This window comes from Copidosoma floridanum, unplaced genomic scaffold (assembly GCF_036245765.1).
Source record: "Copidosoma floridanum isolate Cflo_tuat_1 unplaced genomic scaffold, Cflo_Japanese_pri ptg000017l, whole genome shotgun sequence".
NCBI lineage: Eukaryota > Metazoa > Arthropoda > Insecta > Hymenoptera > Encyrtidae > Copidosoma > Copidosoma floridanum.
The window spans coordinates 5,082,857-5,098,487 of record NW_028321894.1 but is presented as its reverse complement, the minus strand read 5'-3'; the positions used below and the strand labels follow the sequence as shown (position 1 = coordinate 5,098,487).

General features: G+C 37.6%; 1 protein-coding gene across 1 annotated transcript in view; it reads left to right on the top strand.

Annotated features, from left to right (window-relative positions):
• Positions 1-15,631, top strand: part of LOC106637831 (growth hormone secretagogue receptor type 1-like) — a 491,009-nt gene that overhangs the window by 346,631 nt on the left and 128,747 nt on the right. Inside the window, exon 4 of the mRNA XM_089592447.1 lies at positions 5,466-5,537. Coding sequence (XP_089448573.1) covers positions 5,466-5,537 — 72 coding nt within the window. The remainder of the gene's footprint in view (positions 1-5,465; positions 5,538-15,631) is intronic.

Below are 15,631 nucleotides of genomic sequence, written 5' to 3'. Positions count from 1 at the left end.
ACTCCCATCGTGGCTCCGCATCCCCGATTCCCCAATGCTACCCTCTCGGGGGGCGGAATGGCCCATTTTGCTCCCACTAGTCACTACGGTTTCTTCTGTCCCCCGTCGGCTGGTGATATTCATGGCGCTAACCTCTTGCTGCTCCACGCTCGGCACCAACACCCATGCATTATCACCAGCTTTGGCTCCCGTGATTGACTTGTCGCCATCTTCGGATCCGGCTAGCGCAAAATCACACTCATACCGCGGAATGAGCTCGTTTTCCGGTTCGAGCTTAAGCATTCGATATCGCAACGATCTGTCTCACAGCACAAACTCGTCCCCCTCTAAACTCAGTCCCCGCTCGTCCAGCTGGGGTAACACCACTTCTAGTGGGAGCGTAAATATTTCCCGCCGAAAAGTTCTCTGCTCGCGGGTGTGCACCACGTCGCGCATAATCTTGGCATGCAACTGCGGTTCCAGTGGACCCATATTACACGGACGATTCATCCTCGCGACTTATGATGCGTGAGCTCAACGCTAACTTCGCCCGACTTGTCACTACACAACAAACAAAAACAGAAAAAAATAATAATTTCCCCCAAACGATCTATATCTATACTTCTAACTCCCCTACACACACAACAAAAACGTTAAAGATTCGCGCAATTCCCTTCTTTGAATTTAAATCTATACGACACCAGGCACTTATCCCGAAATATATATCACAGTAACGGCACTATCACAACCCGGCGCGCACTTCTTAATACTCGGACGAAAACACGAAAGAATATAAAAAAAGGCAACGCTTAGAAAGAAGATGGAAAAAAAAATAAACAGAATAAAATATTATTTATATGGTTATATAAAAAAACAATAAAAATATATACATGTAAGACAAGGCACGTTAGGCCCTGTTCTTCTCCTGTAAATAAATCACGCACGCAAAAAAATGCAAACGGCCTCCAAGATGGCCGATACTAGTACCTAAAAAGCGAAAGTCGCACGCGCAAGAGAAACAAAACACGCAAAAAGAGCCCCTTACTCGTTCTCCTGAACATTTAGCATTAACAAGAGCCCGTCCAATTCATGCACATGATCAATTTCTCCAAGCTTAACCGCGTCTGTCTCTCTCACACTTCGACTATACGTCTCTTTCCTCTCTTCCCCAACTTACGCTCGTACTCTGCGTCACCTGACCCAAACACTCCTAAAACCCGGTAAATTTTGGCAATTTCCAAAAAAAAAATGCTGATTAACACGGCAAAGTGGTGTAAACACAGAAAATATCCCCGCATGCACTACGGACGCGACGCCATTTCGCTAATATGAAATAAAGTACGCGACGACACTAATAACACACGAAAACGACTACCTTACCCACGACACTTTCACTCTCGGCTCACGGCGATTCAAACAATTTTTAAACAGAGAGACACCGTAATTCGCGCACTTATAACACTGATTCTCGTTCCCCGGCTGAATGTGGCCCCACGTCGAGTGCTACTTTGTGACGTTGCACTTTCGTGCCCTGAGACACTATAGGGTGTCGCAGCCAGGACAGTCTCGAGACAACGTCCAAAGACACTTACACAGATTCTCTCACCCAAGTCCGCCGTACCCTGAAACGCGAAAAACCCCTGTCCTCACGCTCACGATGTCCGCTGCTTGGCCCAGGAGACTTGTCCCTGAGGAGGTCCCGCCGGCAGTAGTCCGTCGGGATCAGACTTCTCTCCCAAGGAGAAACGAGGTGCGACCTGTAAATTCGGAAGGAAGGAAAAACACACGCATGACAATAGACGAGTTAAATGATTTTTAAGAACACTTCACTTTTTTTTTGCGAACTTTTACACGTGTGCTTTTAAGCCCCGATCTTGGCGCAATCCAGCGCTATCGCAACAATCCGTGACAATCACGCTTTTCCTTGGACTCTCCCGTTCTCGCACTCCACGCTTCCTGGAGGCGTCCCACACTACCCGATCTGCCGACACACACGTAAATACACACACTCTTGCACACTCTACTTTACCCTTACCTCTGGGTTCACCATGTTCCGGGTCAAATCAACTGTTGGGCCTGCCGATGACCTGGTCTCGCAGATGACAGCTGGGGGTGGCGATAGTTCTCGTCTTCTCGGTCGTCGCTCGCAAGGTCGTTCCTGGTTGGCTTGAAAATCTAATTCCGCTCTTCTCTTTCTCTCTCCCTCTCTCTCTCTCTCTCGATTCTCTCTCTATTCTCTCGATTCCTTCCGAAAACGCGAAAACTCGGAAAGCTCTGGTTTACTCGGATGCTACTACAAGAGTGTCGCACTAGGCCCACCAATTAGGGCAGCCTCGCGAATTGCCGCACTAAATCGACATACATACTTCTGACTTTTACCGACAGGACATCATTTACACACACCCGAACGCGACGCAATTTATAGTACATATGCTTAATACGGATACATAGGTATACATACAATCTTCGTCGATGACGCAATACTGGATTAGCAGAATGGCGCGGTAATTACAAATATTTTATAATACGCCATTACACAGGTAGACCCTTATATACTAGAACTACACATTCTTGGGCTTTTCTTCGGCGCTATGTCTTTTTTTCTCTCCTTGGCGCTACTTCTTGTATCCGATTACTCTCACGTAGAACATGAAACTCACAGACCCACCCCTTATTAGCTTCTTGTAAATCAAAATAGATTCCACCTTGATGTAGCGTTTCGGCCCTTAATGCTATGGGGTCAGAGAAAAATGACTCCGTCATACACGGGCAAAAAAGATTTTTGTATTTCTCGAGCCTCAAGTACTTTTCTGCTCTAGGGTTAAAAATGATTTACCAGGCGCAACGTATGCCCGTGGGCCCAGAATTGCACGTAGCCCTCGCTAAGAAAAACATTATACGGGACTCGGTCACCAACGAACAACAACCACGTCCTTCGGTTACTTATATTTTTACTTTGTGCCCTAGTGACGTTATATATTATTTATTAATACTCATGAATGTGACCCAAAAAATAATAATAAAGACAATAAATTACTTTAATTTGGATAAGTGAATACTTAAATTGATGATTGTATTCTTATTATTTCGTCTTATACTTTTATTTAAGTAAATGAAACAGGTAACGCACCTGGGCTAAAAAGTAGAAAGCCGATTAGCAACATTTTATAAAAACAGTTAAGACTGTACTTCAAACAAGTCAAATTATTTAATTGTTTTACTTAACGAAAAATATTAAAGATTATAAAGGAGCCAATACTGCTATTAGTATTGAAGATTTAGTATCTTATTAACTGGAATTTTATGAAAAAATTGACCCTTTTCATGCACTCCGAGCTTTGTGACAGATGTACCAAGTCAAAATTTTTACACATGTTGAATTTACTTGGCACAAAAAATGTGCACGTGAATGTGTAGGTGCGATGTCATAAAACCCAAAAACACACAGCCAAAAAATTTTCGATTTCAAAATAATGAAGTGAAACAATTAGAGTTTAAATGATTTGATGTCATTGATCAATCAGTCAGTTGCGTCAAAAAACATTTTTATCACCCAGTCACAATAAATCATAGTATTTAATATATTTTAATCTAATAAATAAATTACGTTAGGTAATAAACTTTGAAGGCACCTTGTTTAAAGAGTCAGCTTCGATTTTACAAAATTATTATTAGATAATTAAGTTGCTTAGCAACTTATTTAGAAGTAGGATGGGGTAGCTTCTTTCAATTAAATATTTAAACAGGCGTGCAAAGTATTCTGCTTGTCACCATTATGAGCTGCTAAAACATTAACATTTTTATGTTTTTAAAATAGAAGATGCACATAGAATCAAGACAACAGTTGCTACTGTTAATATATTCTTACTTATATTTCAGTGGTATTCTATGATAATTGGCATCTTGAGTATTTTGTTGCAAGCACTGATGAGTGGCCGTATTATATATAATTAGGTTTCAAACTTTATAATAATGAATATAAGTAAATTTGTTTGTTATATAAAAGGTTGAAGTATACCTTCTATCCTTAAATAATGCAATTGGGCTAAGCATATTTTTTTTTCGATAGATAATAAATTGATAATATTTTATTTCGTAAGAGGAAGTTTTGTTCTAGTTTTTAGGTAAGAACATGAGTACGAATAGCGTCACTTCGTTATTTTTTGATAAAGATAACACATACCCCACAAACATATAAAAACAAGGATATTTCTTAGTAAGTTTACTTTTTTAATATTCTTATTTTACTAAGAAAAATACGTTAGGGTAAGACTCAAAATTTTTAACAGGACATCCATAGTGATTTGCTAGTATATATCAGTGCCCTCCGGTGAATTTGGAAATTCAAAGTGATCAGTGATCCGTTGGGGGCGAAAGTGTCGACAGCACGACAGGTGACGAGTAAGTCAACCAAACTTACGAATTCTCGCCTACCTGCGCCTGATGAGGCTGACGCATATTGTCAGCGAAACGTTGCGCATCAATAAATCAACGCAGAAAATTTCAATACACTTTACTTGTATTTATTTATTATCTTACATTTCGCCCCTAACGGATCACTGATCACTTTAAATTTCCAGGACATCCATAGATTTGTAGATATTTTAGCTCTGGAGTTCAAAGACGGATTAATGTTTTTTAACACTTAACTAATAAATAACACCAGCTAAGTAAAAGAATGTGAATAGTACATGTAGAGTTAGCGGAAACCAAAAAATAATATGTCAGTTAGTATGAGTAATCGATTTTTTTTTTTTTTAAACTTTGATCGTGAGACAAGAACTGAAAGTTTCCAAAAATTATTTACTCGATATCAACAGTCACTTTTAAAGGGGCTTCGCTACAAAGGGTCCTGCACTTATAATTTTGTCACTTAGAAGTTAGTAACAAGAAATTTGTATATTTTATAGATACTAAAATGCAAAATTACTTCTGAAATTCTGTTGAATTTTGTACGTATTTTCTAAAAAGAAATAATATAATTCTTAAACTAATATCTTTTTGTACATTGTCTAAAAGAATAGTTTTACGTTTCTTGCGATTTGTATTCAAATTTATTATTATAGTTGCTGTGATAATATTAACTTTTTATAGTACATTAAAGCTGTATTAAGTGTTTTAAATGTCAAAAACAGGTTGATCAGCCTTTATTTGGCTATATTAAACTCATATGTATTTAACTTGAACCTCTCACACTATTAAAGTTATATTTATTGTATAACTTTACCTTAATCATCGATAGTGATTGTAATTTGTGTGAAATAGCGTATAACTGTAGTAATTCTTACTTAATTGTTCTCTGAAATAATCTCGAAGAATAATAGTTTATTCATAATTGAAACATACACTTTACTTTGCCATCTTTTCAAAATTTCGTATAGCTAGTTTTTACTCCAGTTGTAAAGTATCATGATACTAGAACACTTAACCGTTCTTTAATTTTTTTCAGCCATCCAAAAATATCTAAAGTTTTTTTTCGATTTCAGTTTTTTTTGCACCAAGTATAAGGCCATAATCACTTGTTTTCTAATATGGCTTTTTGCTGCAACTTGTGCCAGGTTAGTACATAAGTTTTTATAGCTTAGTTTTAAGAATTTCAAATGAAAATTTGTAAAGGATGTCAAAAGCACTTATATGAAAAAAAACTTAACTATTCGCAGATCATTTTTTCCACGTTCTATATCTAAGTTCATCAAATAATAGTATTCTTGTACACTACAGAACATCCTTAAATAAAGTAGATCAAGGTTTTTATTTATCGTTAGAAAAGTCTCATGACCGTTTAAGAGTTAAAATGCATAATTTAAAGTAACTTTATTCTCTAGACATGTAAGAATACTGAGTGTACAATTTATTTACTACTTACAAAAAACTCTGTGGTCCCTTTGTTATTAGATAGTATACGACTTAAGTCTCTGATACACTATCAGAAGTAATTTTTTATCATTATAAAAACTAAAATAGACATTTATAAATACAATATAAAGGTCATTTCATAATATGCATTCCAAAGTCTTATTAGTATAAGCTTTTTCTGCCGCCCTTGCCTCTGGTTTAATAGTAATAAGAAAGCTTTACTGTGAGTCATGAGCTTTAAAATATAAAATTTTTATTGTGGGCATAGACAAATTAGCTCCCAAATTTATAAAAATAAGTCAAATTGGCTCGTCCTGATCATTGAGTTATTAGGGCTTATGGTCAAGTTAATTCCTACATCATTGCAGTGAATGGTCAAATTAGTTACCACACACCTAACATATATTGCAGTAGAATAACAAGTAATACAGCGCTTTATTGAAGCTTAAACTTGCTTCGTTAAAAATTGGAACATAACGTAAGAAAAAAATGTACACCCATACCATTTAGAAAAACAACAAGTCATTGAACTTGAGAGGGGCCGATCACAGTCGGCTCTTGGTCAACCAACTATCAACAGCTGTTTATCCGAATAATTTTTTTGTAAGTTAGCTGTCTATGTATTTAGTTATAACATATTGTATGTATCAGTTATATTTTTATAGTCCTTTTTTTTTTAACCCTTTCTAGCATTTGACAGTGAAGTGTTTTTCGAGTAAAAGGGGTAAAACTCTGCTGTACGTTGATAACTATACTAGTGGGTTCAAAAAAATCTAAAAAATGATTTTCAATGTTACACATGCACCGTTTTGTCGTGTCAATATTATATAAAGATAAATTCATCGAACAACATCGTGGAAAAATCAAGTCACCAACATTAGCGCAAATCAGTTGATAAGGCCGTCAAAGATCGGCGGCAACGCATATCAGAGGATGCAGGTCTCACTTAAGTTTGAGTTAGTATAAGAAATTCAGGAACTTAGATTGAGCAGATACTATAAATGTTAAAATACTGAAATAAGCTACTTTTCAAAAAGCTTTCTTGGATTACCTTTTTGAAATTCTGACATGGTGGATAAATGTTTTACTAAAGATTCGATAGCTGTAATGCCGAATGATGCTAGGGTGACTGAATTTTTCTACTGTGTATGTGACAATTACGTAACAAGTGATTCTTTGTTTCCTCCAACGATTTGGGCTCAATTTGTATTTTTGATCTGCTCTACTACAATTAACTGTGAGTCATTCTATGCGCACCTAAATAAAATGTTTTATACATCCAGTAAGAACAGTTTTGAATTTGTAGAAAAGCTGAAATCTGTGCAATGTGAAGTGTATATCCAGATACGAAGTAAAAAAAGTAAACTAAAAGAGGCTAACGACAAGGAAATCTTTTTTAGAATCAATATGTTATCGTATCAAACAGGTTCCGCAATTCACTTTGAATTTATTAAGGTAGTCTCAAAAAATTTTACTAGTTTTTTGAAGCTTAAATTTTTTAAACAGCGGTCTATATTTTTGAAACACGCCAGCATTTCAATAGCTGTCAGTTCGAGGCCTAAAAAGAGTGTGATGGAAGACATACAGTATCTATATAATAATAAAATAGCCAGAAAGCAATTTGAACATTCACTTTAATGACTCGGGAACCAATTTCACCCCGTCTATCAGTAAAATCCTTTCCTGGAAACCAATTTAACATCTTCATTTCTTATTTAAGAATTGTTTTATTAATGATATTTGGTTACAGCTAATTTAAGTGGTTGTCATTATATATTTACGCAACTCTACGTGTTTTCTCTTAGGATCCTGCAAGCTGCCTTATTTTCTTGTAACTTTTCAAGTATCTATAAGTAACTATAACTAACTTTCTTGAAACCCTCGCTATAAGGCTTAAAAAAAAAATGAGTCTAGCTCTACGGTATAACAAAAAAAATTAAGAAACCTTAAATCTTATTCCTTGTTCTATGAATATAAATTACTACTGTTATAATGTTTTTATTATAAAGTACTTGTTTGAATGTGACAAGTAAACACTTATCACATTTAAAACAAAACCTTTAACTTATTGTGAAAACCACCTATCAACTAATTAATAAATTAATGTTTTTTCGTTCTTTAAAATAATTAAATTCGTTGGAAAAATTCTGCTGTTCTCATATTACAAATTAAAACCTAAGTGTTAACTTTTATAAGCATTTTAAAAGTAACATGATGATTTTACAGTTAAAATATTCAATTTTACTTTTTTTAAGCTGATAATCATGAAAGAATTTTTCTTTACCTTATCTCATGTGACGTTTAAAGCTGTCAGTATTCTAAATTATCTCCTTCTTTAACATTCCACCAATGAATTAATTTAGGCATCTTGTGTAGCGTCGTTTAAGCGATTTTACTTACTTTATCATTTAATCCCGCACACTTAAGTATAATTGATGCTTTCAGTTTCACAAAATGTAAATTAACAATATTTTCAGTGAGTACTCACATAATCGTCATATAAATTAGGGAAAAACCTGTTGACTTTTATAAAGGTTCAAAATTTAAAAAATCCATGGTTACATAGTTACTATAGCAAATGTGAAAGCTTTCACTTTTGACGGCAGGAAATAGCTGATTTAAATATTATTATTTTTTAAGTCCACATTTTTAAGTTTGTTACCCCTCGTGCATGGTAGTTGTAATATTTAAAAAAAGAGACGGTTCAAAAGTTGTTTCTGCCAATTGTACATTGGATCCAATGGATTTAAGGATCCATTTGTACATTGGATCCAATGAAGCTAGGGATCTATTTGCCCATTAGATTCAATAGAGCTAGGGATACATTTGCACATTGGATTCATTAGAGCTAGGCATTCTTATAGCATTTTGCAACTTACTATCATAGATTGAAGCTGTGGCATGTTTTCATGCAGCGAAGTATTATTCATTAAAAGTATCATGCATGTCATAATTTTTAAATTAATCATACTAACAGATATAAAGTTTAGAAAATGCTTTATTTTAGAACTGAACTATGATAAATTAAATACAATATAACTAACGGTAAAAATTTTTAAATAACTTTTGCGCAGGTGTTAACTGACAGCCTACAATTGTCTGTCTTTTAAAATAAAAGTGACATGGACTTATAATATTTAGGAATATAGCATGTATAGTAACAAATATACAATTCAACACAATTACAAGAAAACGTTGGCAAAATCTTAAAACTTTTTCATGAGACTACAGCCAGCACTAATATCTCTACTTGCAATATGCATACAAAAAATGTATTTTGAAAAATTTTTTATATACAAGATCGAGTAAATGTAACTTGTATTAAATAAAATTATAAAGAGTGACTATAATGACATTTAAAAATACAGGATGCAAGAGAAATTTTGGACAATTGTTTTGACTGTCTCTATGCAGGCATTTTTTTAGATTTGGGGAAGGGTGATGGGGCAAATCTGGCACTCAGTAACAATAACCGCCAAATAAGTTTGGAAGCGGAAAATAAAATACGTACTGATACGAACGGACCTTAGGTAACATAGATACGTAGTGATACGAACGGACGTCAGGGACTTTCAAAAATTTTTTGCTATTGGAAAGAGTGTTTCATTCACCATCGACACTTATGTTGGGATTAGTGAACGAATTGAAGTACAAAGCCATTTTTGAGATAGATTTTCTTTAAAGTTTCCATATCATTCTAGATTATGGTAAAGGTGTGTGGTGTTCTCCTACAAGTCCATGGCAAGAGTCTAAGTGAAAAAAGAGTGACTAGATGTACCCGGCAGCAATCGTAGTTGCGTGGAGATTGGTAACGATGATCTGGTCTGAAGATCAAGAACTCAAAAAAGTCCTTAACTATCTGAAAGTTCCCCACCCAGAAAAGCTTGAAATCACAACCGTAGCCAAGCACATCAGCATCGATATGCAAGGTCACCCTCTAATTAAATAACGCCCGACGGTACGTGCCAAAAGTCCTGCAAATCGTATACGATGAGATAGATCGGCTGTTACATGAAAACATCATTGAGCCCGTGATGTAACTGCCCGCTTCTGGCACTAAAGGCCAATGAAAATTTTCGATTTTATATAGATTACCGGAAATTTAACAAAATTATGCGAAAAAACGTTCATCCCGTGCCACTTATGGACGATGTCTTAGATTAATTGTGCTGGGCAAGGTCCATTTCAAATATGGACCTTAGCAAGGCATACCATTCAATAGTTCATAATAAGAATAGCAAGAGAAATACAGCGTTTGCTGTACCTGAAGAGATTTATACTAATACGTTCGCAATTCTACGGATTGACCAACGCACCAGCCACATTCCAGACCATTATGGATCAGATTATTAAACCGGAATGGGAATCATACGTCTATACGTACATGGACAATATGATTATCATCTTAGAAACGTTCAAGGACCACCTCAAGTGGATAAGAATTGTTTTTAGTGCATTGAAGGAGGTAAATCTCTAGATTAATCACTTAAAATCTAAGTTCGGATATGAAAAGGTCAAATATCATGGATACCTGGTTGACGGGAAGGGCCTCAGGACAGATTTGTGCAAAGTTAGGCCAATCCTGGAGTACCCCGCATCCACCACCCTCGAAAAACTCAAGAGGTTCATAGAAACGATTGGGTGGTATCCCAGATTTATACCCGATCTCGCCAAGAAAAAAAATCGCCCCCAACAAAGCTCATGTCAAAGAACGTCAAATGGCAATGGACAGACAAACAACAACTAGCATTTGAAAGACTTAAACAAGTCCTGACCAAAGCCCCTGTCTTATCGAGGCCTGACTTTACTCGACCGATCGTCCTACAAACGGACGCTGGCGATAAAGCTGTGGGCTGCTGTATTGACACAGAACCATAAGGGCGAAGATCACCCAATATGTTACGTCAGCTACACTTTAAGCATGCCAGAACGTAACTATACCGTAGCAGAATAAGAGTGTTTGGCTGTGTTGTGGGCTGTGAATAGACTAAGGGAATGTTGACAAGGGAAGTGGGTCACAGTAATCATGGATCACAGCAGTCTGTTGTAGCTTCATAGGTTGAAGGACCCCGTAGGAAGCTTGGCTCGGTGGAATACTGCGTTACAGGCAAATAACTTGGAGTTTGTTCGTAGGAAGGAAAAACTTTATCAGGTACCGAATGCATCATTCTGTTTACAGAAGAATTCAATCGCAGTAATTACGCCTTATGTAGAGCAAGTCAGTGATGAATGGTTCTGAAAGCGAGTTAGAAGGGTGCAAGCAGTCCCACGGACATTCGCAAACTGAAAGTACGAGAGTGAGACACTTTTCTTCCACAAATCTAACCATATTGTTAGCTCAACAATAAAGGACCATAATGAGCGGAAAATCGTCCTACCGAAGGAACACCGTATCCAAGAATTACACGATGCTCATGACAAACTCCAAGTAGTCCATCTAGGGGTGAAAAAGACTTATGCCCGTTTTGCTAATTATGATCATTGGCCTGGTTATTTTCAAGACGTAATTCAATGTATTCAGGAGTCTCAAGCGTGTCAACAGCAAAAATTTCTTCAGAAAGCTACCACCAGGCTTATGAGGGAGACAATTACCGACCAACCATGGATGGCAATCGCGATAGATATTGCAGGACCAAAACCTCCATCGAACAATGGACACCAATACCTATTAATTATTTAGGACCTATTCACTACATAAGTGGAATTAAAAGCACTTCAAAAGACAGACGGGAAAAACTGAAATATATCATTACTGATAACCGCACCGAGTTTGTCAACCAGGAATTAAAGGAAATGTGTAAATATCATGGCATTAAATACTTAACCATTCCGCTATACCATGCACAAGCCAACTTGGTGGAGCGCGTGATTTATACTCTAAGCCCGATGATAAACTCTTTTTCAGATAAGGATCACTAGCTGTGCAATACACACTTGCAAGAGTTTGCATTTGCAATGAACATAATGCAGAAAACGTCCCTGAAGTTAATTCCAGCGTTTCTGAACTTCGACCAAAATCCGCCAACAGTAGTCCTTACGAACCGTGATACCCTAGCTGTGACATTAGATCTGACAAATAATTCCTTGTGGGCCAATAGGATGAGCCACTAAAAAATAGTCTGAGACTTGGTTGTAAAAGATCTCAAGTCATCACGGGTTAAGCAAGCAAAATACTATAATCGAGGGTGGAGGGCACAATTGTTTGCACTAGGGGATTAAGTAATGCAAAAAAATCACATGCCATCCTTAGAGACTCAAGGATCTGCAGCCAAACTTGCGGCCAAATTTGTAGGCCCCTGCATCGTAACTCAGTTGCTCTCAGATGTAGTAGTAGTAGTAAAAAATAACCCGACAGGAAAATTAGTAAAAACTCACATTAATGACCTCAAGCCACACACTCCCACGCCAGATTGTTAATAATGAATCTAAAGTGAGCTATATCCCTACAGATCCTAACTATAAAAGGGCGAGAACTAATACTCCATCCAACCAGGTACAAGGCCTCGGCAGCTGCGTCGAAGTGAGAACGCAATCCCTGGCTCAATGACCTGTACCTCGAGCGGAGCGAGACAGAGCTGAAGGAACTTGGTGTGGTCGTCCACCAGGCACAGCTGGCCATCCAACCGAGGTCAACATTGAAAAAGAGGCAGCTGAATATGGGAACGGCCCATCCAGATGGCCATCAACGAGGTCCCAAAGCCGAGGGATCACTCACTCCAAGGTGAACTTAGGAGCCACCTGCATGGAAGATGAATGCGAGTTTGGATCCCTCACTAGGGTATAACCTACCACCGCTGGTCCCGACCAAAGCACCCACAAGAATGGCACACTTGACCTGCCCCAATCCTGAGCCAGTAGGACTGTGGAACCTCAAAACGTTGGACCAGCTCTTGGAGATCGCCAGAAATCCAGTAGAGGAACCTTGGCTGAGGGACGACAACGACAGGCTCCAGTTAGTCCTCCGGCCAATACAATTGGCACAAAGGGGGTACATATCCCTGATGGCATTAGTGTCACCCTGCTCACTTTGTTGAGCAGTGCTACCATCCTTGCAAGACCCCACAGAAATGGCGGGGATTCCATGGCTTATGGGCCTGAAAGTTTCATAGCCTAGGGGCGTGCCTGAGCCCCCACGATTTATTCCAGATGCTGACCTTCTAGCAGAGAAGACAATTCAGGTTCCAGAAGCCATCTCGGTTCCAAATCCAAGGTGTTGGGGGTGCAGAGATGTGGGTCACTGCTATGCGTGGTGCTTCGAACGCAACCCGGCGAAGAAGTTCTGCCACAAATGTGGCAAATGAGGCGTCAGTATCGCTGACTGCCCGCACTGTTGTGACCTCTAGGTAGCAGAGAGGTTGGCCTTTTTAGCAAGGCAAGTGAGCAGTGGTACACATCACGCTGGGTAATTTCTGGTGAGGCAACGTAAACATCCCTACCGTAAGGGAAATAAAACTATTTTCTCTTCTCTTTCTTCCTTTTTCTGCTTTCCTCTCTAATAAAGGATTCATGTATATAATATTTTTACTAAGTTTGGTCATTCTTTTTTCTCCTATATATCAATATCTTTTTCTTTTTTAATAAAGTAAAGCAGTAACATAATTCTTTTAGTACACTCCAGAATTAACTTACTTTCATTCAAAAAAAAAAAAAAAAAAAAAAAAAAAACCAACGGTCGAATAAACAAACAAGTAATTTTTTAAAAAGATCAGAGTGGCACGTTAGGCAACAAATCTATAACTGACTATTTAGATAACAGCAGGCAGTTACATATAATAGTGGCATCTTTGGCCTATCAATTTGCGTAAAGCATTTCTTTAGCTCCTTTTTGTTTGCCTACCTGTTCCCTTACTTCGCTGCTGCTGCTTGTTAAAACTGTTGTTCCTCTTTTCCCTCCACGTCCATTGGGTTACCAGCCAAGGTGTTGGCTTAGTTTGAGCACAGGGAGGTACTGAAGGGCAGGTAAGTGAAATTGAAAAGTGCGAAGAGCACTATGGAATTTACAGTGGGAGCAGGAAAGAACCCTCACGGCTCTGACCAAGTAAAAAAGACGAAGCCATTTTTTTTTAGTTTCGTCTTATTTCAAATTTTTCCGTATTTACTTATTTTAAGTTGCACCTACACGAAGTAACGAGCAGATAATCCTGCCTCTATGGGAAAGTCATTTATTATTTTTTGTGTTAATCATATTATTGTACGTTTTTACTGCATCCTTAATTTTCTACTTGTCAAAAAAGAAAGTCTTTTCTTTTGTTTTTGCAATTTTTATATTATTTTATTTTATTGCTGCAGTTCTTTTTTTTTTTTTTTCGTCTGGTAGTAAGGCATACGTTGATTTCGGTTATCGTATATTAGTTTTAAGTTTTGATTGTAAGCACAAGGAAGTGCATCTGCATCATTCTATCGGACAATAGGAAGATGCTAATAACTGCACACAACACCGTGATAATACACCGCTCGTTACACCGACAAGGTGAGCAATTTAGGCCAACCAGTATTTTCTGCCGAATCCTGAAGAAGTAGGTGATCTGCTACACTAAACGCAAACGGATACTCTATATCACCCTACATACCTGTTCTAATAGAGTATTTAGATTCGATCAGACGCTTACCCTCAAGGACATGCAAAAAAAAAAAATCAGGGTGAAGCCAAAGTTTGTAAAGGGGGATTTGTGACGTGGCCCGCGAACGTCACAGTAAGAACATAAGTTTAGCGATAGCAGACAAGAAAAGAGGTGGTACTGTGCATACGAATCTTACCCGATCTAAAGCCCCTGTACCTATACTTATTTCTAGACGATACGGCCAACACTTGACTGTGAGCGGATGTGGGTATGTGTACGTACCAACACATGCAGGTAGCTGGAATACCGAGGCAGCGTAAATTGGTGGGCCAGTGGGAAAGACACTCTCACTCTTGTCTGCTTACCGTCGGGACGTACGTTAAAAAGACAACGCTACTATAGGAGATACATCGGTCATGTGTGTAAGTGTACGTAAACCTTGTGCTTCACTAAGCGACAACAGAAAATGCAGCAACAGCTACCTGTTGACGACTTGGCTAGCTACGACTGCCCTCACAGGCATGCTTTTAAGAATTGTGCTATCCAAGTGCTGACAACTGCCAATCGGGTCCCCGGTAAATTGCATCTAGTGTTACAGTGGATATACCTACAGTAGTAAAAACGGTAGGTCTATTTCCTTATATCTTACTTCTACTGTGGAAGCATTGTGCCAAGCAGTAACGGCCAAACCTGCACCCGCAGGGCTAAGTTTATATTTATTCGGCCAGGTCAGATAGTTAGGCAGTATAATTCTGTGTGTAGTAAGCGCAGTGGATGGTTTTGAATAAGAGAAGTACTTGTATGTAAGAATATAGGTGTCTTACATTAATTTGTGCTTAAGTGTCAACTGTCCGGTTTATTTCCTTAGTATTGTAAAAAAAGCAATAACACGCCATATTTTGCCACTAACTATGAGGTAAGCAAGGCGCGGCGCGTAACATTCTATAAATTTTTATATGCGTAGAATTATACATATGTGTAAACGACGGTCACTTTAGTTTGAAATCAAAGCAATTCTTAATACAACAGCCACGTTGTTTGAACACATCTGAAAAATAAAAGGATGCGACAAACGAAAAGATTTGACAGTTAATCTAGAATTTAAATTTAAAACATCAACATTTTAGTAAAAGTCAATTTCAAAAAACTTTAATGCAGTTTTCAGGAGAAATATTTAATATTCAACGTTTTTTAATACAAAAAGATTATGTATAAAACTTAAATTAATTAAATAG